Consider the following 23,808-nt stretch of genomic DNA (forward strand, 5'->3'; position numbering starts at 1 on the left):
TTAATGTTAATCGGCAGGAGTGGAAGTGGAAGTGGAACGCTGAGTGAGCTCTTGGTTCTTGCTGAGAAGCCTTTGGTTTTCGCGGAGCAGCTCCTGATTCTCCTGGACATGCTTTTTGACCTTCTCAAACGCCTTTTCGGCGTTCCGCTTCGTCTCATTCAGCATCTCCCGGTCCTTTTGGGTAAACCCCTGAAATTAGTGGCCTGGGGAGGGTGGGCGTTTGGAGAACAGCTTCCCCAAACCCCTCTTCATTGCTTGGAGCACCATTTTTTTGCAGTTTCTGTCTGCAAAAATAAAACCAGAATAAATCTCTCATTGCCTTTATAAAGTGCCAGGCCAGGTGAAAAATTCAAAAATTCAAAGTTGACCTTGGTTGATAAAAATGTTAAAATATAAAATATTTTATTAAATAAGGATAAAAGACTAGGAGACAAATCACCTTTTAGCATTTCAAACAAATTAGTATTAGTAGCCGTTTTAAAAAACCAATAGACTTTTTTACTCACTTATCAGACCAAAAAATAAAAATAACAAGTTTTTCAGGCTAACGAAAGATTTTAAAAAGTTCATAATTTTGTTGAAGAAAACTAGTTTAATATTATTAAGTAGTACTTTAATTTTCGGTTAAATGGTGTCCAAAACATACATATTGTTAGGGTCACTTTCAGGCAAAGCCAGGTTATGTCATAATAACCTGGATACGTTTTGGTTAAAGGTCACCCTGTAACAGGTTAAATAAAACTTTAATCTGCTATGATCGGACCCAAAAAATTAAAAAACTAGTTTGTCTTGGCTTTTGTTGTCTATGAGCCAAGAAAATAAGAAATAAAATGGCATGGGGTACCAAAGTTAAACGGAGCATGAGCAAAGCTTGGCTCCTTAAAATTGAGGAGGAGCTAAATAGAAATATACGCTACTAAATTGCACGTACTAAAGGCATCAGCATCATCTTCAAGTTATATATTTAGGGAGAGAATGGCGCAGTAAATCCTTAAAACTTAAATTTCCAGCAGTTAAAAGCTAACAAATTCACATGGTTTATATCATTAATGAGCACATTGAAACCACTTACAGCAATGCATACTAGAAAGAAAGAAAAAAAAAAAAGGGGGTAAAGAAAAAAAAAGGGACACGCAGGTTGATGCCAATCAAAACAAAGCCTGCTAGACTGAGTCAGACTCCAGCCTCAAACATCAGACTCTTGTTTCCAATGCCAAAAGTATCTTCTTCCTTGGGCCCTGAAAACCCCAGCAGATGAAAAAGGTTAGCTCAAAGCTACGAAAGCAAAACTCAATAAGTCAACAGAAAACCCAAAATGCTGGTATATTCACCATTATTTGCAGTATACACAATCACCAGATAAAAGGAGACTAACAAATTCACTGAGAAATACACTATGGTGTGCCTAGAGTTCCTTTTGAATACTGATCTAGCATTATATAAGCTGCATTTAAGTAAAAACAAATAGTTTGAACTGTTCGAAACTACACAACTGTAAGCTGACAGAATCAGTTTCAGGTCCAAAGAGCAAACACCATCTGCACCATCAAACGATATCAGCCCTAATTGATGTTTGAAATTCTATGTTTTAGGACTGATGTTAGGAGAGCAAAATTTGTTCAACACTGCAGGACTTTTTATTCGATTATTGTGAGGATGGTATGGTTTTTAATAGCTAAATATTACCTAATCATTCAAATTATCTTCAGAAGACTTCTATGCCACTCGTCCAGGTTGAAACAAAGGTTGTACAACGTTTTCTGATACCCACCCAAAAACCAACACTTAAACTAGCATACTTCAAATCATAAGAGCATAGCATAGGTTAAGTAGTAATTTCTTCGAAGTAAATTAAATTTTTTTGGATTTCTTGGTTTTCGAAAACCACAATTGAGCATATGATATTCATAATTCATGTTTCAAGAATTTTATCTAGGAGTTTTGTTTAGTTTACCATTGGTATTCCTAGAGCCTTGAGGTCCTCATCAGTCATGTGCACAAGAGCTGTCATATCCACCTGCATAAACACATGGAATTGAACACTCAAAGGTAAAAAAATATTTTCTCAGAGGTAGGTGATAAAAGAATTTCAAAAAAGTCTATAATCTGGCATACTTCCTCGGCCTGAAATGTGATGGAATATTTTTCAAGATCCAAGGACGTCAAAAATTCATCCACTGATGCGCCAGCCTGCACCAAAAGAGGAATGAGTCATATAATTAAGAGGCCACTGCAGTAATGAATATGTGTGTGTCTGCGTATGGGATATTAGAAAATTCAATACTTCAAACTAGCAATAAAATGAATTGTCTTCTATTGTTACTTAAAGGTATTGCAATGTAACCATAACCATATACCACCATCAATTGATGACCCCTCTTTATGAAAGGAGATGCCGAATGTGGGAAAGAAGTTCTATTCTTATCTTTTAATTTATTTTGGTGCCTGTTGGAACATCCCAACCTTCGGCCGACCCCTTCTGAAGTAAAACAAAGTATAAAAACTGCTTACTTCATCCTAAATTGAGACAATCTTAAAAACCAAGTCCTAATGAAACCTCCGAATTCTATGGTGTAACATCGACTCAATAATTGCTATAAAAATACTAATCCCCAACCCGCCCCTCTGTGTCTCAAAACGTAGAAATTTAAAAAGAAAGCAGGGTCAACAGGTATATACAACGTTAAATGTCATAAAGCCAGCTTCTTGCTTGGTGAAACATTCTAACTATATTTTAAAGGTTATTTTATTAATTCTAGTAATCAGATATAGAGCGCAATCTCAAACACACCAAGTACATGGGAGATTGCTAGTGTGGAATTAAAAGAAATAAACACTTAATGCCTTTTGTGAAGTCTTCTTTCTAGAAGCTGGGTTGGTAACTTTTTTAGTCTCTTGTGCAGAGGCTCCAACTGCAGTACTTCTCCTGACTGGTTTGGCAGCTTCCAATTTTGTCTTTGGTGGATCAGCATTCACTGGTTGTGGAACCATGGTACCAGATAGCTTTTCCCGTAGGTCCCTTACACCTGAAAGAGATCTTGTTCCACTTTGAGATGATTGTTTGAAACTTTTCCTTTGGAGCTTCAAACGAAGGTCTCGAGCATCAACTTTGCGATCTTCAAAAGATATTAACAGAGTCAACAACCAAACAAAGATGACTCAATGGAGAAAAGCAATAGCTGCAGTTTTTACTTGCATGTAAAAGTATCATAGTCCATACTTGAAACTTGAGGATCATTGTCCTCATATAGATCATGCTCCCACTTGTCATCTTGTCTTTGCCTGCAAAATGATATGCTATCAACTCAATTATTTAACTTTTTTTTTTTTTTACTGAATACCCCTAGAACAATCAACCATTAATATATGTATTAACACAATGAAACTATTCTACAGATTGTATCCCCCTGAACTTTCAGACAAGAAGTATGTCCATATGTGTTTAAAGCCTCTGGTGAAGGCCAAATTGCAACACCAAATGCAGTATTTTTGCAACTGCAATGATTTCATCAAGTTTGAAACTATTACCACAAGAGATCTCATGAAATCTTCAGAATTCCACAGCAAGGACCAGATTTATCGCCAGATTATCCAATTAACACACCCATGGTTTACAAAACCAGACACACAAATAAAAAGTCCACTCTGTTAATAAAAGTGCCACACAATTCCATCTTATCAAAGAAATCTATGACACTAATAACTAAATGTTCATAGATTTCAAGTACTGGCAATGCATAAAAAAATAAAAACTTTGAAATTGTAATAAGAAAGATGAAGAGTCAAGTGGTAAAATAGGAAAAATGGTAAAAATGAGGAGTTAAACGGTATCTAAGTTTGCTTCGATATTCCATTTTGTAAAGAATCCCCATCTCATCAAAAGGGTATCAAAGGAGCTGAACACCAATTCAATTGTATTATGTATACATACAAAAGATGTCTTTTGATGGCATTGCTAATAATGTGAAACTTGTAGGGATTTACTTGCATTATTTTGTTGAACTTTAATGAAAGTTTTGTTGATCAACATCCAAACTTCTGCATGCATACTGATATTACCATTATTATTATCTATTAAATTTGCACCCGCAGGGCTAAATTCCTGGTTCTGTCACCTAATTTGACTATCTACGCGTACCTCCTAAATGCCTTTATATAACCCATGTAAAAACACCAACAAAAATCACTAAAACACATAATTCAAACTAGAACAAGTATAAACTCGGGTCCAAATGAAGAAAAATCCAAAAACCTCCACAAGAATTATTACCCTCAATTTGTTCTTCAAAATGAAAAGGAGAGTGAAAAGAAATCGGACCTTTTTCCTGCTATTTGTCTACGGCGACCAGAGTTATCCCTGAAGCTGCCATTAAGACGGTCCTTTATCGACCTCTTGGTATCAGCTTCCTCTCGATCAGCATACATCTTCCTTATTGCTAATTACTAGAACCCTAATCCCAACCCTGAACACTAACTAGAACCCTAACGGGTCGGAAATTGGGAAAAGAAGAACCTAACAGTCTGGAATTTGAAATTCTAGAGTGACATACAGAGAGGGGAAGGGAAAAAGAGAAAACCCTAACCCTAGTTTATTAGTGAAAGAAGAAGCACTTGGTTTCTAGAAGGAATTGAATTCGAGAGAGAGAGAGAGAGAGAGAGAGGAATGAAAGATATTTGATTGAAGACAGAGAAGGCGCTTCTGCTCTAAACAATTGAGAATTCGAGAGATGCCGTCACTTGGCGTTCGGGTTTCGGGTTTCGGGTTTCGGGAACTTTTAATTTTTCGGAGAGGGTTTCATTTCGGGCCTCCGTTTCGGCGCACGATTGGAATTTGCTTATTGGTGAATTGGTGCTCCTAAACGTACCGTGTCAACGAATACCACCTTTTACAATTTTGTTCCCTTTTTATCTTCTTAAATTACTTTCAGAATCTTTTGTCACCAAAACGCACCGTTTTTCTCTGACATGCATAATTTTTGTTACCATCAGAAGACAAAAATATCATGTTTTCATATCATTGATTTAATGTTAAGTGGCTTGAAAATCAATTGGTAACTTTCGATGGGTCTAGCCTAGTTAAAAAGGTCATTGACTTGACTATCAACGGGTGTTCGAATTGGTTGATATATGTAAAGTTTCTCCTCAAATTAACTCTCCAATTATAATATCTGTTTACTTAAACATTTACAATTTAATTTCTCCACTTTTTTTTTTCTTTTCAATCTTGAAAGGGAAAATGAAGACTACAATATGCTTGTTAATGGTATCAGAGCCAAGTCAAATCAAACAAAAACCCCAAATTGAATCAAAATGAAACAAACTTCAAATTAAAATAAATTTTAAAAAATAAAAATAAAAAATAAAACAAAAAGTGACCGATGTGGAATTGGTTGCACGTGTGGCTCATTAAAAAGTGGTCTCACGTGAGGAGGAGTGTTGAAGAATACACGAGTCCCACATCGGAAACTTAACAAAATAGAAAGTCTCATATAATAAATGGTTCCACTCCTAATAACATCGAGGCCTTTTGTATAAAACCCCACACCTGCTAAACATGTGCTTAAGTTGGGGACAATATCGATGTTGCTAGTAGTGGGCCAAGGGTCTGTACCTCTGAAATTTTAACAAATGGAAGTTATAACAAGTAAATATATTAATCACACACATGCAATGCAATGTTAATTTGAGCTCTAAATTGATTTCAAAGACATGTACAAGATAACATGTCAAAGTAACTACACATCACATGGACAATTGGAGTTACAGAATTCTGAACTCAACTGATGTACAGTTTTGGTAACCCCCCAACTGGCCTTTTCCTTTTAACACAATTGAAGTTTATTTATTACATGAAACTGCTTTCTTTAGTAGCAGAAAGCCACATTGTGCTTCGTTTCATGCTTCAAACAACCCCCCCTCTTTTGATCAATTCAGAAACCTCACCTAGACCAGGTATAAACCATCGACAATGGAGAACGTGAAACTAGTTGAGAAGGTTGTAATTGCACCAGAAAAACCGAAACAGCCCCGGAGACTTTTCTTATCCAACATAGACCTGGGCCTTGTTGTGTACCAAGAGACGGTTATCTTTTTTGATCCTCCAAGCAATGGGATGAGCTTCTCCGAGGCTTATCATAGCTTGTTTCGCACACTCGGTCCCTTGCTAGCTGAATATGATTTCTTAGCCGGGAGGCTTGTGCCAAGTTTGGAAGACAGCAATCGCTTTGAAATAGAATGCAACGGTGCAGGTGTTGTTGTTGCTGCAGCTAGGACAGAAACCAAGCTGGATGAACTTGGTGAGCTTTTGGTACCCAAGAAAGAGTTCAGACAGTTTGTTTCTTTCTTGCTACAAGAGGATGAGGAAATGGATCTCAAAGACATGCCCCTTGTGTCGTTTCAGGTCTTCTCTTATCGTCATTTCACTATTCAAATAAGTCCTTCTGATCAATCTTTGGCTGTGAAAAATGAACAAAAGTCCCAAATTGATCACAGTAATGTATGTTTGTTGTGACAGTTCACTCAGCTTGGATGTGGAAGCCTAGTGTTTGCCTCCAGGTTCAATCATTGCGCAGTCGACGGGGTTGCAGTCCGGGAGTTTGAGGCAAATTTGGCAGCTCTAACTCGCGGTGGTAACTTAGTCATTCAACCAAATGCAGATCGAATAATGTTCAAAGCTCGAAACCCTCCAAACATCAGTTTCCCACATTTTGAGTACTCAAAAGCCACTGATAGAACTGGCATATTCACTGTCCGTGGTATGAGTGGCACCAACATGAAACTATCCACAACTCTTAACCCAACGCGCCTCATCTATTTGTTCCAAGATCGTATTGCCAGCTTGAAGAAGGCAGCCCTTAAAGATGGGAGGTTGAAGAGCTGCACTAGTTTTCAAGTTGTTGCAGCAATGACTTGGAAGGCAAGGAGCATTGCGGTTGATATTCCGGATGAAAAAATTTCGACTATTTTGATTCCAGTCGATGTTCACAAACGAGTTGTGCCTCCAGCCCCGCCTGGATTTGCTGGAAATGCATTGGTTCCTGCCTTTGCACATGCAACTGTGAAGGAGCTTAAGGAGGAAGATGACTCTTCCCTTGTGAGGAAGGTGCAAGAAGGGGTAGAGAGATTGGAAGATGAGTATGTGAGGTCAGGGATAGATTGGTTAGAGGTGAATAAAGGGGTACCTTGTGAAGAAGATAGCTTCTCACTGGTGTCATGGTGGGAATTAGGGATAGAGCATGGTGAATTCTCATGGGGAAAAGTTAAGTGCGCCACGTCGGTTCTACTCAAGCCAGGCCTTGTCATGCTGCTGCCAGGACCGGAAGGAAAGGGAGGCCTCAGCATATGCCTGGAACTACCTGATGATCAAATGGAGTTGTTCTGCAGGTTGATGCTGGGCGAATAGTATACATGATAAGATGAATTCATTTGTTTCTATATTTATACTAATTCAGCACATGAGGCCTTGTGCAGGCCTTTTTATCTCTAGAAGTTAAGGCTGTATTAGATCAACTGTTTCATTCCTCAGCTTAATATTTCTTGAACAAATAGAATGCTAATTAGTACATAAATACAGAGGAAGGTAGGACGACTATGGGAAATTTCCATAAAGTAAAATTCTTACAAGGGAAAAGACTCAGTATAAGATTTCTAACATGACATTCCTAGAGATTAATCAATAATTCATCAACGCTGCATACTTTAGCCACTTTTCCTTCCAAGTTTTAAGACCCAATTCATTGAACCTTGTATCACAAGTTTCTCTTGCCCGCTACAGAAGGCCAAAGAACGGGTTTGTCAATGCAGACTTCAGCTCAGAAGCAGCTGAGTTTAATGTTGCCATGTCAACCTTATTGTGAGGAAGATACAAAAACTCTCCCCCTTCAGTTGTCTCAAACCCACAGAGCTCAAGGAACTCAATTCCTCCAATCAAACTCCCAACTCTATCCTGCTCAATAAATTTCAATAAACACGAATTTAGACAATATATAACCGTTGTTAATTGTGTTTATTCTAAGCCTTTCTTTTCTAACCATCCCCAACAGAAAGAACACAACCACGCATGCAGACACACTAAGTCGGAAAACAGAAGAGATAAGTCAAAGCACAGCTTACCAAGAATAACGGATTACTGAGTCTGATCTTCCTGAATTTTTCTTCATTAGGATTCCTTGCAACATTTCCAACATAAATCAGCAGGGTCTGGAAGGCTTGTCGCACTTTAGCATCATCATCCTAGACCCACCAAAGAAAACCAATCGATAGGAAAATATGCCTACTAAAAGCAACATTTCTGTGATCTCCTTCTTTTTCTTTTTTGATAAGTAATGCATGGTACTAATGGGTATCGATGGTTGTTCTAGACCAATGTGTTATGAAACAAAACAGATTTTTGATATTTCAATAGCTATTAGGGCTCCTAATGATCCTTTTGGACTATCTTCTGTTATTCAAAGATGTAGCTCAAAAGGGCAACAAGGCAAGATTACTTTCTTTCTTGTAACAACCAGTTTGGGAACCTATTACTACTTTGAAAAAGTGAATCAGAGCCATATACCTTGTGGTTGCGCCTCAAGGACCGTAAACATTCTCTCATACGTTCTGATTTTGCAACAGAACGGACTGGAAATGGATTCTGACATTTAAAGAGTAGGAAGAGAACATTCAGGATAATTTTATATTATGAAATTCCCAGCAAAAACTATGTTTTTCAATGAGATAAATGAAACTTTAAATCTATAGACACCAGTACAAAATATTGATACCTGTTCTATCCTCACCGCAGGTGTACGTTCCTCAGCTACAAGCTGTTCTGGTGGCAATCCAACATTGACCCTTCTTTCTAACTGTAAAGACATGCAAACAGTTTTAGGAGTAATTCAACACTTATGAACCCCTTTTTGGGCATATGTCTAAAAGAAAACTGGATTAGCATTATCTAAGCACCTTATCATGTTTTAGTTTCCAGCGAATTCTTTCTCTTGCTCGTTTCTCTTCCTCTTTCTCAGCTTTCCGAAACTCTATATTACTGAGAAGATAAAGTTCTTATTCCACTCAGAAGTAGTATTAGGCTAAATGAAATAAAACAGACAGAAACAAAGAGAACAAATACTGAATTGAGACGGACCGTTTTCTTTCATTTTCTTCTAAACTTCGTTTTGCTTCTATGAGTTGCTTACCAGATTGAATCCTCCCCTGAAACAAACGAAAAAAAAGTATCCGGGTTGGTTAAAACCAAAAGGAAAAGGACTCTGCAGCTTCAGTTTACAACATTGATGAGGGATGTAGAGAGAGTGCCTAACAAGCAAATAAACAGAATTCCAACTGCAAATTTAGTCAAATCCCAAAGAATTAAAACAAGAAAACAAGGGTGACATGCTGTGATTCAATAACAACCAACTCATTAGGAACCATAATTCCCCTAATCTGAAAACAAAAAAACAAAAAAAAGGAAAAAAAGGGGTATCGAAAGTTCATCATTTATACAATCCAAATTCGTCATGATATGGTCAAACAACAAAGATAAAAATGACATAGATAACTGAACAATACCTTCTCCCTTTCTCGTTCCAACTTCTTTTCTTCTTCTTCCTTCTTCTTGCGTGCTTGATCCCTGAAAATGTCTCAAACATCATGTAATTTAAAGAAATCAAATATTGGAGGATTAAAGAGTTGAGAAAAAAGAAATCAAACAGGCAGTTGAATCTAATGAAGAGAGAACTTGTGTGTGCATAAGTGCATTTAATGTTACATAAAACCATAAGGATGATGAGAAAGTAACCTTAACTCCTGTGCTTTTATTTTCATCGCTTCTGTGAAATAGAATGGTTCTGGAGATCCAATGCTAACGTCCACTATTACCTGTGAGTAGTTGACCAGTTGAGAGTAAATCCTCTATGAAATTCCACTGGAAATTATTTTTTGTTATCTGTCTCATGCTTTAAAAACCGAACACCACCAATTCGACATGTTTGTTGTAGCAATGGAAACCTGAATGCAATGAAATAAAGATGCACAACCAAAGTACGATAACAAATCATACCAAGGGCATCTCATCAATGTCGGCATCGTTCTCGTGATCAATGATCCAATCTATAGCAGCCCCTAAACTAGCATTGCCTGGTAAAAAGGAAAAACAAATGAACCTACAAACTTGAATCCAGAACATGCATATGTATAAAAACCAAACCAAAACGAACATGAATTCAATTCAACTAAACCAAGCCTCAAATGCACACAAAATTCTTAGATCCTCTCAAGAAGAAAACTTATTAAATTACCATTAGAAGCTTAAATCTGGACCAAATGATCATCATAACAAGGTTGAAGAATTTCATTTAACCCTCCACTATAAACACTTCAAATTACCAATTCTAGGCACACTTTTAAACCACAAGTAATTCAAGATTTTATTCAAATTTTGAAAGCTGAAAACGGTAAAGGAAAAAGCTTCACCAGAATAATGAAGTGCTCGTGTTGCTCGAGGTCTTGGAAATCCCATTGCTTCAAGCTCTCCAAGCATTTTCTTGTCAACTTCCGGAACAGCCATTGTTGTATTTGGGTGGGCAAGGTTTGCACTTTACATTAGAAACTGGAGATGAAATGGGGATAGAGATAGGGAGGTTTAAATGAAGTGGGTTCAGAGAAGTCCTACAATGGAAGCCTTGTAAAGATTGGACAGCCATTTTCAAGAGATTTCTGAAACCTTCTCAGCTTGTGAATATTTTGATTCTCAATTTATACCTTTCGGCTTCCTGGCTCTTAAGAAAAGAATAGGCCACGTAGGATTGGGCTTCTCTCTTCTTTTGTTTTTATTGGGTTTTTTTTTGTGTACTTCAAATCTTCAACTAGCCCAGTTTCTTTTACTGCTCTGCAACTGCAACTGCCCCAAAAATATTGTGCTAGATTTTAGATGGAGTCAAAGCCCAAAACAATCATTTCTATCTTTATTTTTTTCACCTTCAATGATTCAAATTCAATCACAGCCGTTAATTGATTCAATCACCTTCAATTTTTCACCTTCTTTACTTGTACTTTCATAATAAAAGGCCTAACATCAAGTGTCATGCTGAAAATGTTACTCATCTGCGAAGCTTGCTCTCTACATTGCTGAATCTTGTAATTTTTCTTTAATATTTTATGAATATTGATTTTTTTATTCTTATTTTATCCATTTTCACATTTCGTGTTGAACTATTTTTTTTTTTTTAAGCGATATTAGATTATGGGGGAATCGAATCTAAGACTTATATAAAAATAATTATTTAATAATTGTACTTAAAAAACTTGAGTGCAAGGGGTTTAGAATGTCAAAATCGTCCCCTATTCTCTTTCCTATTTCATCCGTAATTTTGATTTACCTTGGTTTATATGGCAAAGAAGGAAAAGAAAAAAAAAATGTTACATCACCTCCACCAGGACCCGCCCTAAAGAAAAGTTTTAGACACTTCCAGAAACCGTTGGAACTTGGAACCTACACACTCTGAGACCGATAAAAAAATTTACAAGCAAAAAACAAAAACCAACTTCCTGCTTTATCTGGTAGCTCCCAAAATCACAAAAATCAGAGAGAGATAAAGATGGCAGAAAACAAAGCCAGAAGAACGGTCAAGCTGTTCTGCCCATTAGTGGCAAAGACGGTGTCGTTGTTCGTATGGGAGGAGCAGAGGCTGGACTTGGGCTCCATAGCCAGAACGTTTGGGCTGGACCCACCAACCCTGAAGCTCAACGGTCACTTTATCAGCAGAGGGCTCGACCTCATTGCCTCCTCGGTCACCTGGAAGTCCCTCCTTTCTTTCTTCTCTGCTAAAGGACTCTCAACAGGGGAAAACGACAGCAACCCCATTGTCGTTGATGGCAAGCTCTGCAAAGTTGGCACCAAGCGTGAGTTCTACCACCAACTACTTTATTATCTGTTCTGGGTAAATGGGTACCTTCAGATTTATTGTTGGTTCGTTTCGATCATGAAAGATTGAATCTTTGATTTTGCAGGAGGACATGAACTACACGATGTCGTTGATAACAGAGGAAGGGCAGCTTTTGAAGATGACAGCTTGCTGATCAAGAGTAAAAAGATGAGGAAAAGCAACCCAGGTACATCAACTGAAAGCAATGGCAGAATTGGTATTTGCTCTTCCAAGAGAAAGCAATTGTTAGAAGATGTAAACTTGCTCAAAAAGCTAAAAATAAGTGAAACTAACCCAGGTACTGATTCATTCTGGCTTAACTTTGAATTGGTTTTTCTGGGTTAACTTTCTATTATAAGTTAACACAACTGGTTCTATGGGATTTTTCAGATATCCAAGGAAGAAGTAAAAGCCAGTCCAGCAGCATCTCAGGTGCCCAACTTAGATGCAGTTATACGAGGGGGAAGATGAAGAGGAAGAGAGAAGATGAGGCAGTCGTGTCTGCTCCTTACAAAGAGATTATATGAAGCTTCTCATGTTTGTTTTCTTTTTCTTTTTTCCTTGGTTCTCCTTTTTCTTTCATAGTTTGGTTTGGTTTTTATGCGACTTGATTTAACTTGTAAATGATGAGTATAATGTAAGAACAATGAAAAGACTTTTGGTTTGGCAACCTAATTCCAGCATTGACAATCATCATGTGTGTTTTCATTCACTCAATTTAAAGAAAACACAAGCAATTGATGTGAAAATTCGAAGACTGAAAATTGAAGAACAATAAATTCCCTTTGTTTCAGCGTTTTTCGGCCCGCAAAACTGGACAAACATAACCCAAAAATGTTGAACTGAAATAAGAACGAACTACAAAAGAAAAGGTAAAGGTCAGATATCAAACGGCTATAGACATGGTAGGATTAATTCTGTTCCTTCTTGAACTTCTTTTGGCAAACACAAGAACGCAAACTCTGCCAGCCCCCTTCAACTTCAGCCAAAGTCGATACCGACTTTCAAGTTTCGCGATCGCTGCAGCATTGATGTAGTTGTAAGCTTCCCCAGCCTCGTCAAGTAGGGATAGGAGACTGTCTAAGAGCTGAATTGTTACGGTCAATTGCGTGTGTGAATAGTGTAACGTTTAGTGATGTAGCCTCATGTGAACATGGCCTACTACAATTGCGGGCTGGGGTCACTGTGGGGGAGCAGTACAGTACTGAAGATACTGTAACTAAGTTCTGCCCCTCATATGAATTAGGGCTCTAAAAATGGCAAGCTCATATTGTACAGTAAAGGACCTAATTGGCACCTATTGTACAATGACTTAGACACATCATCCAAAATAAACTTGCCAAAAGACAGCAATTCCAGCCACAAGTATAAAAAGTATAAGTTTTGAACTGATGAAGGATGATGAATTGGAAGGCGGCTGAGGAAGCTCAAATGGTCTTCCTCTCAGCTTGGCAGACACCCTAGATAACAGCTGTCGGAGCCGACCAGTTTCCTTGGTAGCTGCAAACAAACATGAGAAGCTGAACATCATAAGCCAGTGAAATAAGAAAGCAAATGCAACAGAGCAAATTACAAGTTTCTGTAGTTAATATTGGTAATTCAAGGCTAATGAATTCAATCATACAAGATGAGAAACTGTTGGGCATGATTGACTATTCCTGGTACCCATAAAACTCTCAAGTGTCTCTCTCCATTTATTTATTTATTGAGAAGGAAACAATTAACTGTTAATGAAAGAGCAACAAGCTAAAAGAGGAACATTCCTGCTGTGTTGTAAAACCATGAGATTTCCAACAAATATTATGATACAAACAGAATCTAACCTTTGCTCTTTGCAGATCTTTCCTCCTCACCAACACGCTTTCGAAGTACATTGAGCAAAGAACCAAAATACAAAGCACATACAGTGCATGTAATTGTGATAACATTGTAAGGCATGCTAAAATCAGGAGTTGTCAACGGTACAAGTAATACTTCTGTGTATGCCAGAACAGCATTGTTTTCCTACACAAATAAAGAGAGTAAACTACAGGCATAAAAATCAAGGAATGAGACATGTGCACACCAAAGAACGTATGGCAGTTAGAATACCTGGAATTTGGATAAGATGGAGGACCTATCCACAGATTTATCTGTAAAGAACTGCATGCTTGTATGGAAGTTGGGAAAGCTTATAATGGCTGCTGGAATATCGAATCCTTGATTGGCATCGGGAGGATACTCATCAATATGCAAAAACCCCTACATAGATATTATAACAGTCATAAGAAAATAAACAAGTAAAGAATAAATTTAGTGTACATTCAAACTTCAGCCTATGTTCCAAGCAAATAGGATGATACAAGATTTCCCATCAACAATGCTTCAGTCACGATTGTCTTCAATGAGCTTAGCAAGAATTTTAACACCACAGGAATTCCAGCATAGTTATAACCCCTTGAAAATTTCTAATAACTTTCATGCCAAACCAATGCTATAATAAAGGAAAAAGAAATTCCAAAGCATACCTTATCAAATTCTAAGGTTATAGCTGCTGATTTCATTCCACAAGGGAATTTCAAGACCATCTCCATCACCCCAGGTGACACTTTGTCTACAGAAGGTGAAACACGCATCTTTTCAACAACGTCTGAAATTTCTTGAGGTTGTTCATTAACATACACTCGCACTGTATGAAAATAAACCTTAATATACCAAGGCACAACCTGAAAAACTTTAACTTCCAATTTGCACCTGCCTTCACTCATATCAGTATGCAACAACTCATCACTCACTTCTGTAGATCTCAAGGATATTGCAATAGCACCCCTTTCATTCCCACTTCCCATCAAGAACCTACTAGCATGTAATGGTGCTTTCTGACAGGACCAAACTACAGGAAGCTTCCAAGTTAGGCCTAAATCAAATGGCCTAGACTCACTGTACTTCTCGATATAAAATTCATATACAACAGATGGGGTCTTCTTTTCAAAGCCATTCAGTTCTTTTAATACCCTGTCCGGCTTAACAGACAATTCAAATCCAGGGTTACTACTAAAACCTTCATAGACAGATTTATCAGCATTAGATAACTCATTTTCTTTCTGCAAGTAATCCAGCTGACCAACTAGCCCCCTATCAAGCTGAAGGTATACGGTGGAAGACTTGGCAAGTACACATCTTCCAGTGACCATCCTCCCAAAAATTGAAGTCAAGGACCAGCTTGGTTGTAATTTTGTTTCATGGGAATAAGACATAACATTTCTCTCACTATCAGGCTGGACAACAACTGTGAGTGTTTGTTGTAGAACAATTCCTGAACCTCCCTCCTCTGATTCAAATTCACTTGAGGTCAAGCGCAACCGCTGTGAATGATAAAATCCTTTGTAGATAGATGGTCTATCCATTAATGCAGAAAGCCCAGCTTTATCTCTACAAGGAAGGAGCTTCAGCCATGGAGTTAGGTTCTCAGTGCAAACAGCCTCACGGGGCAATGTACCATACCTCAGACTGCCTGGTGCTGGGCAATAGCCCCATTCAGGAGCAGAATATGTTGTAGACGATTCTAGGAAGTTGACTGAAGCACAAAAGAGACCCGAAAGAGCATGGGTTAAATTCTTCCAAGAATCATCCACATGTTCAAGAGGGACATCAAAAACAGCCCACAACTCAACTCCAGGAGGCTTGGCATTGTTGCTTGATATGGGATCAAACCCACCCCAACGATCATAGTTCCAGCGACCTTGTGTGAAAGATAACTCCATTTCCTTAACATGAAACTTCTGAACCTGTCCAACCAACACTATCCCGCAAGTTACTTAGTAGTTTAAGATACTACCAAAATTTCATGAATTAGTAGAAAAATGTTTTAGGCAAGTTTAAAGTTGGATTGTGCTAACAGTAAGGATCCCGGATGTGTTACATATTGGAGAAAAAACACAAAATGGTGGGATGGAGAAGTTTTAAAATGTTGGTTTTAATCTGGGTTAAACTAAAAGAAGCATTCCCCAAAGCGTGGTGAAGACTAAATAGCGGGCCGAAAATCTAAGTCTTGTAAGTGTCATGCCCACGCCACATTCAGGTTGCAGACACCACTAGAGAACATTAATTACAAAAACCTAACAGTTTCCTCTGGAATCATTATTAGACACCTCTAGTTTCTTTTTCTTCTAAACACCATATATACGGGAATTAAATTAGTTTGGAAACTACATGAAAAACAGACTTGAAACACATGCAAACACAGTACAAAGAGCTCAGACAAGAGCTGTCCCGATCAACTTGGCCCAAGTTGAGGAATCGAGAGTGAAATTTATAATAAACCCTAAATAAAAAATCTCAATGCTGAAGCTCAGACAGGTGATTTTGAACACTTACAACACCTATTCAGCTACCATACTACCTTAGGCACCCTTATTAAACAAAACCCAGATGCAAGATGCAAGATCCAAGATTTATCAGTTTTTCCTTATCCTATGCCCAATTTAACAAATTTAAACAACAAAATGTATGCAGAGGCACGTAATGACCTACCAGCTGAGATATGGCTTTGGGGAAGAGATGGTGATGGCGGCCATTGGAGCTGGTATGCGGGGCCCTGCTCCGGAAATGGAAGTGGGCCAGCACCTTTCGATCCGGCAATGGCCTCAGAAGCAACTCCTCCGAGAAATCTTCTTCGGTGACCGATCCCAAGGCAGCTTTGAAATTGAGAATTGGGGCGAAAAGTAAGAAAGAGAGCAATAGGATCGGTCTGAGAAGAAGAAGAGGAAGGGCCATGAGGCGGGGGAGTGAGCTTCAATCGGAGTGTGGGCGTTGCAAGAGTGCTATGAGATGGGGGCCAATGGGCACCGAGTCGGGTAGTCCGCCATGGGAGCGTAGCTGGAATTTGGTCAGTGAAAGACTAGTAATGACTGCTTACGTTGCTCTGGGCTTTTTAGATTTCTACAGACATAAGGAATTAGCCTTTGGGCTTTTGAGCATTTTGGTCAAGAAGGCCCATCATAATTGTTCAACCATTTTGTTCCAAGTCAATATCCTTTTTTTTAAGGGTGATTCACTATTATACACAATATGAAGGCCCAAATTATAAAAATATCTTATATGAAATAAACTTTAGAAACACATACAAAATTCATTTACAACATAACAAAAAAGCTTTCAACTTCTCATAAATTACAAAACTGCCATCAATTTTTTAAAACAAGTCTAACCCCAAAATCTTATAAAAATACTCAAAACACTCAATAGGGCATCAAAGTAATTTAATCATCAATATTAAATTCAATAAGGCCAGCTATCATTTTTTGGGTTTTTTTGGGTTTATTTATGGAAATTCAATTGTGTAAGGTTTATTTATTATATTAGTGCTAGAAATGAGTATATCACTAAATATCTCTTTTTTTCATCTCCAAAAAGAACCAAAAAATATATCATTTCTCTTTTATGGGGCAGTGAAAAGTATGAATTTATATATATATATATATATATATATATATATATATATACTAGCCCCTTGCACGTGTGCCAATTGGGTTTTTTAATTTTTAATTTATTATATTTTAGAATTTAAAATAATAATAATGAGTTGTTGTGTTTCATAAAAATAGGATTCATTATCTGTATTTTTTTTAAAATATGAAAAAGTGTGAATTTACCATATTATCCTCATTTAATTAATAATTTCAATTCTGAATGTTTGCATTAATCGAGGGAATTTTCTGGTATTTTGAATGTTTTACCATTCTCTACCTTTTCCTTTATATATATAGATATAATACTAGTCCCTTGACACATGCCAATCGGGTTTTTATTAATGAGTGTTATATTATTTTTAATTTAAAATTGAATTTTTGAAGGTATTTGTCTCCTATTTTAGGGATAAGTTCTCATGGTTTTATAGATAACTGCAGCACATGTTCTTTTCTTTTTGTTTTTATAATTTTAATTTAAATAAATTATGAATATACCATTACATCCATATGCAATGCAATAAAGGGTCTTATGTTTTAGTATTTTTATTAGCCAAGGGTAATAGTGGGAATTTTGAAATTTTCACTTTTAAGGACTTCTGTCTTAATATATACTAGCCTATCTGCATGCGTTTTTTTATTTTAAAAAAATTTATTTTATTTTAGAATTAAAAAAGATAATGAATGTTGTATTCCATAAAAATAGGATTTATTATCTGATTTTTCTTTTAATTTTTTTTAAAATATGAAAATGTGTGAATTTACCATATTATCCTCATTTAATTAATAATTTCAACTCTTAATGTTTGCATTAATCAATGGCATTTTATGGTATTTCAAATGTTTCACCATTCTCCGCTTTTTGCTTTATATATATAGATTTAGATTTAGATAAAGGACGAAATTATAAAATTATGTCACTTGATATTTCAAATTTGAGATTTATTTAGGTGTTTGGACTACTATATTTTTGTTATGAAATGTACATATACATGGTCTGATTCCTATAAAAAAAAATTTGCAAATAATCCCACAAATTTTCCAAATTACCAAGAATTGGATACACAATCTTTGACAACCTACATGGTTTTTATGTTATTGAGCACTAGAAATGTTTAAGAGAATTATTTATGTGTGAGAGTGCAGACTTGTGGAGTAATATTTTGCTGTAACTGTGGCATTTTATGTTACAAGATTATCAATCTAGATCATTATAATCAAATTCAAAAAATCAATAATAAGAAAATGAAATAAAAATCCAGAAAACATAACTAGGATTTCATTTGCAGTCGGAATTGAAAGACAATCAAGATAACTAAAACCAAAGATTGAAAAGTTTTAGCAAAGCTAATAAATCACACTGAATTGTCGAAACTGAGAACTAGAATGAGACTTGGAGCAAAACTAAAATGGGAGCTTTTGAATAGAGTTGCTAATACTTTGAGAGCATCAATCAAATAGGAGCGCTGGTCCATTTCCATTACCGGGGTTCTTGGTTTTTATAGTTTTTCAAAACAAGTGGTTCTTCCTTTTGAACAGACAGTGACATTGGAGTTTATCTCCACAGGTAAAGAGGACAATGAAGAAGCTCTGAAACGAAAAACACTTCAGATGCTTACCATTTGTCACCGTTTTAAGACGAATTCGCTCTCTAATCCTGGAAGATCAAGGTTCCATCAAGTTCGTTGGGTACTTCATGACATGCAGGAACGATCTTTCATCTTGTTTTCAGATAAAATAATGAACAAATGGGGAATAAATTCCCAGACACTTCAATATGCAGAATGTAGTTTGTATCTTTTAGTGACGGTTCCCTTTTTTGCGGTTTGCAACGGTTTTAGAACTTTAGTGACGATTTTAGGGTGTCAAATTTTGAACTAGCTTTAGTGACTGTAAAATCCGCCGCTAGCCACTACTAAAAGCGTATAAATAACGATACCGAAAACCGCCGCTAAAAGTCAAAAAACTCCGGTAGCAATACCCAGACATTAAGGACAGTTCATATAATCTACTTCTCACTATTTATTATAACCTCATTATTGCTCCTCACTCATTGAGGATTTAATATTGCACTCCCTCGGAGATATAGGGTACCTTTTTAAATCAATACAAAGGTCATAGTTCATATATCTCCTCCTTCCATTCTCATTTGCTTGTGGTTCGTTTGAGTCTAATTCCCAAAACTTCCTATTGTTTCGAGTTTCTACCAATATAATTGTGTCCACAACATTCTTTCATGGATCTCTGTGGTATGCAACCAATTATGTCAAATCCTTGGTGGTGAGCTCTAAATGGTGCAAAAGTTCAATCCCTCTCAAGGCCACCATAAGCTTGCTTGTATTTTCATTGGTTCTGATGGGTAGGCAACCTTATTTGGGATGTTGTCAACATAAAATCTGCAGCACATACAAAGAATAATTAATATATATGCATATATATACATTATAGGATAACCTTATGTTATCCGATATATATGACATGTTATATTGTTAAACTCTGAATCATAGTCGCACATTTAGGAAACGGAAACATGAGATATGGTGTGACAAAATAAAGAACATACCATGGATTCTTACACAATTTGATGATGGTTCTGAAGATTGTTGTAGTCTTGCTACTCTGCATTGGTGTCAAACCAAATTATCATTATCATTTTCAAAAGCATTTGTCTGCAATGTGATTGGCTCTCCTTCTACTTTACCCAAGAACTCAAAGCTTAGCACGAGCTTCAACACCTGAAGTTAGCTGCACACACATACACATGCACGCACGCAAGCACATATATATAGAGAGTGGTGGCTATAGATCTTCAAATAAGTTGCAGGTCCATTATAAAACCTGATGTGCTTGGTCTACCAACCAGAGTAATAAAGTTGACACAGTAAAAACATAAGGCAAATTACACGTTCCTTCTATTTAATATTGGCAATTAGCTGACTTCAACCATACATGATGTGGTAGTGGTACGCATGAAATTCTATAGTATCGGTATTTATTTTAATTTAAAAAAAATGAAACAGTTAACTGCAGTAGGTGTAAATGAAAGAGAAACAAGCAAAAAGAGGAATACTTCAGTCCTAGAAGGCGTATGGTGCCCCAACACAACTACAAGCTTACTACCAGTGACAGGGAAACTATGTTGCTAACCTTATCCCATCCTATAAGCGGACTGCACGATAAAATCCAAAGAAAAACCGACTAACTTCTGGAAATAAATTAACTCAGCCAATTGTGCAAAAAATAATCGATACTGTTTCAACATCTGCAACTCACGCTGTGTTCTAAATTTAATATCTATGCCCTGTTGTAAAACCTAAAAATTGCTATCAATATGCTACAAACAGTCAATCTAAACTCTGTTCTTGGAAAATTTTCCTCCTCACCAGCACCCCTTCTAACTATTTCGAGGAAATAACTAAAATACTTTAGACATACAATGATTGTAATTACCATAACTTGACAAGGCATGCTAAAATCAGGAGTTGCCAACAGTACAAGTAATACTACTGTGTACGTCAAAACATTGCTGTTTTCCAATACACAAATAGAGAGTCAAGAATAGGTACAAAAATCCATGAATCTGATACATGAATACCACCCACACAAAAAAATGGAAAAAAAAAAAAAAAGAAAAAAAAAGAGGTGGTTAGAATACCTGGAATTTGGATAAGGTGGAGGACTTCTCCACAGATTTATCCTTAAAAAACTGCATGCTTGTATGGAAATTAGGAAAGCTTATTATGGCTGATGGAATATCAAATCCCTGATTGGCATCTGGAGGATATTCATCAATATGCAAAAACCCCTACACAGATATTATAACAAAGTCATACCCAAAAAAAATCAACAAGTAATGAAGACCAAAAAAAATCAACAAGTAATGAAGAAACTAAGTGTACAGTCAAACTTCAGCCTATGTTTCAAGCAAATAAGATGATATAGGAGTTCCCAGCAACAATGCTTCATCAATCATTGTTCTGCACGAACTTAGCTCACAGTTTAGCACCACAGGAATTCCCTCATACTTTGAAAATTCCTTATAAAAACCAAAGCTATAAAACATGGAAAAAAAAGTTTAAAAAAGATTACCCAAGTATACCTTATCAAATTCTAAGGTTATAGTAGCTAATTTCATTGCACGAGGGAATTTCAGGACCATCTCCATCACCCCACGTGACATCTTGTTTACAGAAGGTGAAACACGCATCTTTTCAACGATGTCTGAAACTTCTTGAGGTTGTTCATTAACAAACACTCGCAATGTAGAAAATAAACCTTAATATACCAAGGCACAACCTGAAAAACTTTGACTTCCAATTTGCACCTGCCTTCACTCATATCAGTATGCAACAACTCATCACTCACTTCTGTAGATCTCAAGGATATCACAATAGCACCCCTTTCATTCCTACTTCCCATCAAGAATCGACTAGCATGTAATGGTGCTTTCTGACAGGACCAAACTACAGGAAGCTTCCAAGTTAGGCCTAAATCAAATGGCCTAGACTGCACTTCTCCATAGAAAATTCATATAGAACAGATGGGTTCTTCTTTTCAAATCCATAAAGTTCTTTTAATACCCTGTTCGGTTTAACAGACAATTCAAAGCCAGGGTTACTCATAACACCTTCATAGGCAGATTTATCAGCACTGGATATCTCATTTTCTTTCTGCATATAATCTAGTTCAGCAACTAGTCCACTATCAAGCTGAAGGTATACAGTGGAAGAATTGGCAAGCACACATCTTCCACCGACCTTCCTCCCAAAAATTGAGGTCAATGACCAGTTTGGTTGTGAATTTGTTTCTTGGGAATAACTCATAATAGTTCTCTTCTCAGACTATCGGGCTGTACGACAACTGTGAATGTTTGCTGTAGAACAATTCCTGAACCTATCCCCTCCAATTCAAATTCACTTGAGGTCAAGTGCAACCGCTGTGAATGATAAAATCCTTTGTAGATGGATGGTCTATCCATTAATGCAGAAATCCCAGCTTTATCTCTACAAGGAAGGAGCTTCAGCCACGGAGTTAGGTTCTCGGAGCAAACAGCCTCACGAGGCAATGTACCATACCTCAGACTTCCTGGCATTGGGCGATAGCCCCATTCAGGAGCCAAATATGATGTAGACGATTCTAGGAAGTTGATTGAAGCACAAAAGAGACCCGAAAGAGCATGGATTAAATTCTTCCAAGATTCATCCACCTGTTCAAGAGGGACATCAAAGACAGCCCACAACTCAACTCCAGGAGGCTTGGCCTTGTTGCTTGATATGCGATCAAACCCACCCCCGACCTTTTGTGAAAGAAAATTCCATTTCCTTAACGTGAAACTTCTGAACCTGTCCAACCAACACTCTCCCGTAAGTTATTTAGTAGTTTATAAGATACTACCAAAAATTTCATGAATTCATACAAGAACGGTGGAGTGGAGGTAATTGGAAAGTTAGGTGTGCTACCAGTAAGACTTAAAAATCCTAAATTTGAATATCAATGCTAAAAGCTCAGAGAGTGAATTTTGAAAACTTACAACACCTATCAACCTACCTCACTACCTTAAACACCCTAATTAAACAAAACCCAGGTACAAGATAAAAAATTTATCTGTTTACGACCTTATCGTATGCCAAAGTTAACAAATTTAAAAACAATATAATGCAGAGGCACGTAAAGACCTACCGGCTGAGATATGGCTTTGGGGAAGAGATGGTGGTGCCGGCCACTGGAGTTGGTATGTGGGGCCCTGCTTCTGAAGTTGAAGTGGGACAGCACCTTGCGATCCGGAAATGGCTTCAGAAGCAACTCCTCCGAGAAATCTTCTTCGGTGACCGTTCCCAAGGCAGCTTTGGAATGGAGAATTGGGGCAAAAAGTAAGAGAGAGAGTAACAGGACCAGTCTGAGAAGAAGAAGAAGAGGAAAGGCCATAAGGTGGAGGAATGAGCTTGAATCGGAGTATGGGCGCAGCGAGAGTGCTATGAGATGGGGGCCGTGGGGAGCGGAGTCAGATAGTCCGCCATGGAAGCGTCGCTGAAGGAGTTTGGTCTATGAAAGACGTTGGGTCTGGGAGGGATTTTTTTGATTTCGAGATACAAAAACAATGGGCCTTTGGGCTTTCGGGTCTTTTGGTCAAGAAGGCCCAATTGATTAACGATGGTTTATTGCTAGTTGTTTCCCGTTTATTTTATATATAATTTAACAAATAAAGATTTGCCAAACCAAGTATATGAGAATTTTCTGATCTATCTTTTCGATAGGGAGATTTTTATAGAGATATACAAAGTGATAAATTGTAAAAAAAAATTATAATAGGAAATAAATCTCAATTACGATAAAATTATATAAATGAGTAAATAAAAAAAATTTCAAATAAAAATGGAAATAAATCCCGCCAATACGATTGTCATGTTGTTTGTTTTGAGATTAAATTTTTTTTCTTTTGGTGCTTTCACTGCCGATTA

The 23,808-nt window shown here is 37.1% G+C and overlaps 5 protein-coding genes and 1 pseudogene across 6 annotated transcripts; 2 read left to right on the plus strand and 4 right to left on the minus strand.

Moving 5' to 3' along the window:
* Positions 1–976: 976 nt before the first annotated feature.
* On the minus strand, positions 977–4,805 carry LOC117638020 (ankyrin repeat and SAM domain-containing protein 6). Its single transcript, XM_034373105.1, has 6 exons — positions 4,319–4,805; positions 3,221–3,282; positions 2,845–3,116; positions 2,116–2,190; positions 1,955–2,017; positions 977–1,238 (listed from the first exon to the last, which is right to left on the minus strand). The coding sequence occupies exons 1-6, from the start codon at positions 4,423–4,425 to the stop codon at positions 1,194–1,196; spliced, it is 624 nt and encodes a 207-aa protein (XP_034228996.1). The 5' UTR covers positions 4,426–4,805; the 3' UTR covers positions 977–1,193.
* A 1,163-nt stretch (positions 4,806–5,968) lies between these two features.
* On the plus strand, positions 5,969–7,402 carry LOC117638625 (omega-hydroxypalmitate O-feruloyl transferase-like). Its single transcript, XM_034373721.1, has 2 exons — positions 5,969–6,400; positions 6,515–7,402. Exons 1-2 carry the CDS (start codon positions 5,969–5,971, stop codon positions 7,400–7,402), a joined length of 1,320 nt encoding a protein of 439 aa, XP_034229612.1.
* Positions 7,403–7,598: 196 nt separating this feature from the next.
* On the minus strand, positions 7,599–10,664 carry LOC117637757 (UBX domain-containing protein 1-like). The gene is made up of 10 exons (XM_034372755.1): positions 10,453–10,664; positions 10,040–10,116; positions 9,779–9,858; positions 9,550–9,610; positions 9,125–9,192; positions 8,944–9,025; positions 8,763–8,843; positions 8,555–8,632; positions 8,113–8,232; positions 7,599–7,945 (listed from the first exon to the last, which is right to left on the minus strand). The coding sequence occupies exons 1-10, from the start codon at positions 10,544–10,546 to the stop codon at positions 7,769–7,771; spliced, it is 918 nt and encodes a 305-aa protein (XP_034228646.1). The 5' UTR covers positions 10,547–10,664; the 3' UTR covers positions 7,599–7,768.
* Positions 10,665–11,413: 749 nt separating this feature from the next.
* On the plus strand, positions 11,414–12,596 carry LOC117637304. Of its 2 annotated transcripts, none has more exons than XM_034372163.1 (3): positions 11,414–11,880; positions 11,989–12,090; positions 12,294–12,596. In XM_034372163.1, exons 1-3 carry the CDS (start codon positions 11,577–11,579, stop codon positions 12,428–12,430), a joined length of 543 nt encoding a protein of 180 aa, XP_034228054.1. In that variant the 5' UTR covers positions 11,414–11,576; the 3' UTR covers positions 12,431–12,596. The 2 variants fall into 2 exon arrangements, with proteins under 2 accessions (XP_034228054.1, XP_034228053.1); XM_034372162.1 differs by having other exon boundaries at positions 11,415–11,880; positions 11,989–12,201.
* A 65-nt stretch (positions 12,597–12,661) lies between these two features.
* LOC117637303 (GPI transamidase component PIG-T) lies at positions 12,662–16,802 on the minus strand. The gene is made up of 5 exons (XM_034372161.1): positions 16,416–16,802; positions 14,411–15,670; positions 13,995–14,144; positions 13,727–13,907; positions 12,662–13,403 (listed from the first exon to the last, which is right to left on the minus strand). The coding sequence occupies exons 1-5, from the start codon at positions 16,656–16,658 to the stop codon at positions 13,225–13,227; spliced, it is 2,013 nt and encodes a 670-aa protein (XP_034228052.1). The 5' UTR covers positions 16,659–16,802; the 3' UTR covers positions 12,662–13,224.
* Positions 16,803–19,354: 2,552 nt separating this feature from the next.
* Positions 19,355–23,396, minus strand: LOC117638773 (annotated as a pseudogene).
* Between the last annotated feature and the right edge of the window lie 412 nt (positions 23,397–23,808).

The sequence above is a fragment of the Prunus dulcis genome, chromosome 8 (genome assembly GCF_902201215.1).
Source record: "Prunus dulcis chromosome 8, ALMONDv2, whole genome shotgun sequence".
Taxonomy (NCBI): Eukaryota; Viridiplantae; Streptophyta; class Magnoliopsida; order Rosales; family Rosaceae; genus Prunus; species Prunus dulcis.

What these genes read in the sequence shown, in the direction of transcription:
- LOC117637303 (XM_034372161.1), bottom strand. Translation starts at nt 16,658, where the DNA reads ATGGCCCTTCCTCTTCTTCTTCTCAGACCGATCCTATTGCTCTCTTTC. An exon ending in CCATCTTATCCAAATTCCAG is followed by an intron (nt 13,908 to 13,994) that starts GTATTCTAACTG and finishes TTATTTGTGTAG; the next exon opens with GAAAACAATGCTGTTCTGGC. An exon ending in AAGATCTGCAAAGAGCAAAG is followed by an intron (nt 13,404 to 13,726) that starts GTTAGATTCTGT and finishes GTTTGTTTGCAG; the next exon opens with CTACCAAGGAAACTGGTCGG.
- LOC117637304 (XM_034372162.1), top strand. Translation starts at nt 11,577, where the DNA reads ATGGCAGAAAACAAAGCCAGAAGAACGGTCAAGCTGTTCTGCCCATTA. An exon ending in CTGCAAAGTTGGCACCAAGC is followed by an intron (nt 11,881 to 11,988) that starts GTGAGTTCTACC and finishes TTGATTTTGCAG; the next exon opens with GAGGACATGAACTACACGAT. An exon ending in AATAAGTGAAACTAACCCAG is followed by an intron (nt 12,202 to 12,293) that starts GTACTGATTCAT and finishes GGGATTTTTCAG; the next exon opens with ATATCCAAGGAAGAAGTAAA.
- LOC117638625 (XM_034373721.1), top strand. Translation starts at nt 5,969, where the DNA reads ATGGAGAACGTGAAACTAGTTGAGAAGGTTGTAATTGCACCAGAAAAA. An exon ending in TGCCCCTTGTGTCGTTTCAG is followed by an intron (nt 6,401 to 6,514) that starts GTCTTCTCTTAT and finishes TTGTTGTGACAG; the next exon opens with TTCACTCAGCTTGGATGTGG.
- LOC117638020 (XM_034373105.1), bottom strand. Translation starts at nt 4,425, where the DNA reads ATGTATGCTGATCGAGAGGAAGCTGATACCAAGAGGTCGATAAAGGAC. An exon ending in CAATGATCCTCAAGTTTCAA is followed by an intron (nt 3,117 to 3,220) that starts GTATGGACTATG and finishes TATCTTTTGAAG; the next exon opens with ATCGCAAAGTTGATGCTCGA. An exon ending in GAAAGAAGACTTCACAAAAG is followed by an intron (nt 2,191 to 2,844) that starts GCATTAAGTGTT and finishes CTTTTGGTGCAG; the next exon opens with GCTGGCGCATCAGTGGATGA.
- LOC117637757 (XM_034372755.1), bottom strand. Translation starts at nt 10,546, where the DNA reads ATGGCTGTTCCGGAAGTTGACAAGAAAATGCTTGGAGAGCTTGAAGCA. An exon ending in ACATTGATGAGATGCCCTTG is followed by an intron (nt 9,859 to 10,039) that starts GTATGATTTGTT and finishes AACTACTCACAG; the next exon opens with GTAATAGTGGACGTTAGCAT. An exon ending in TCAGTAATCCGTTATTCTTG is followed by an intron (nt 7,946 to 8,112) that starts GTAAGCTGTGCT and finishes TTTATTGAGCAG; the next exon opens with GATAGAGTTGGGAGTTTGAT.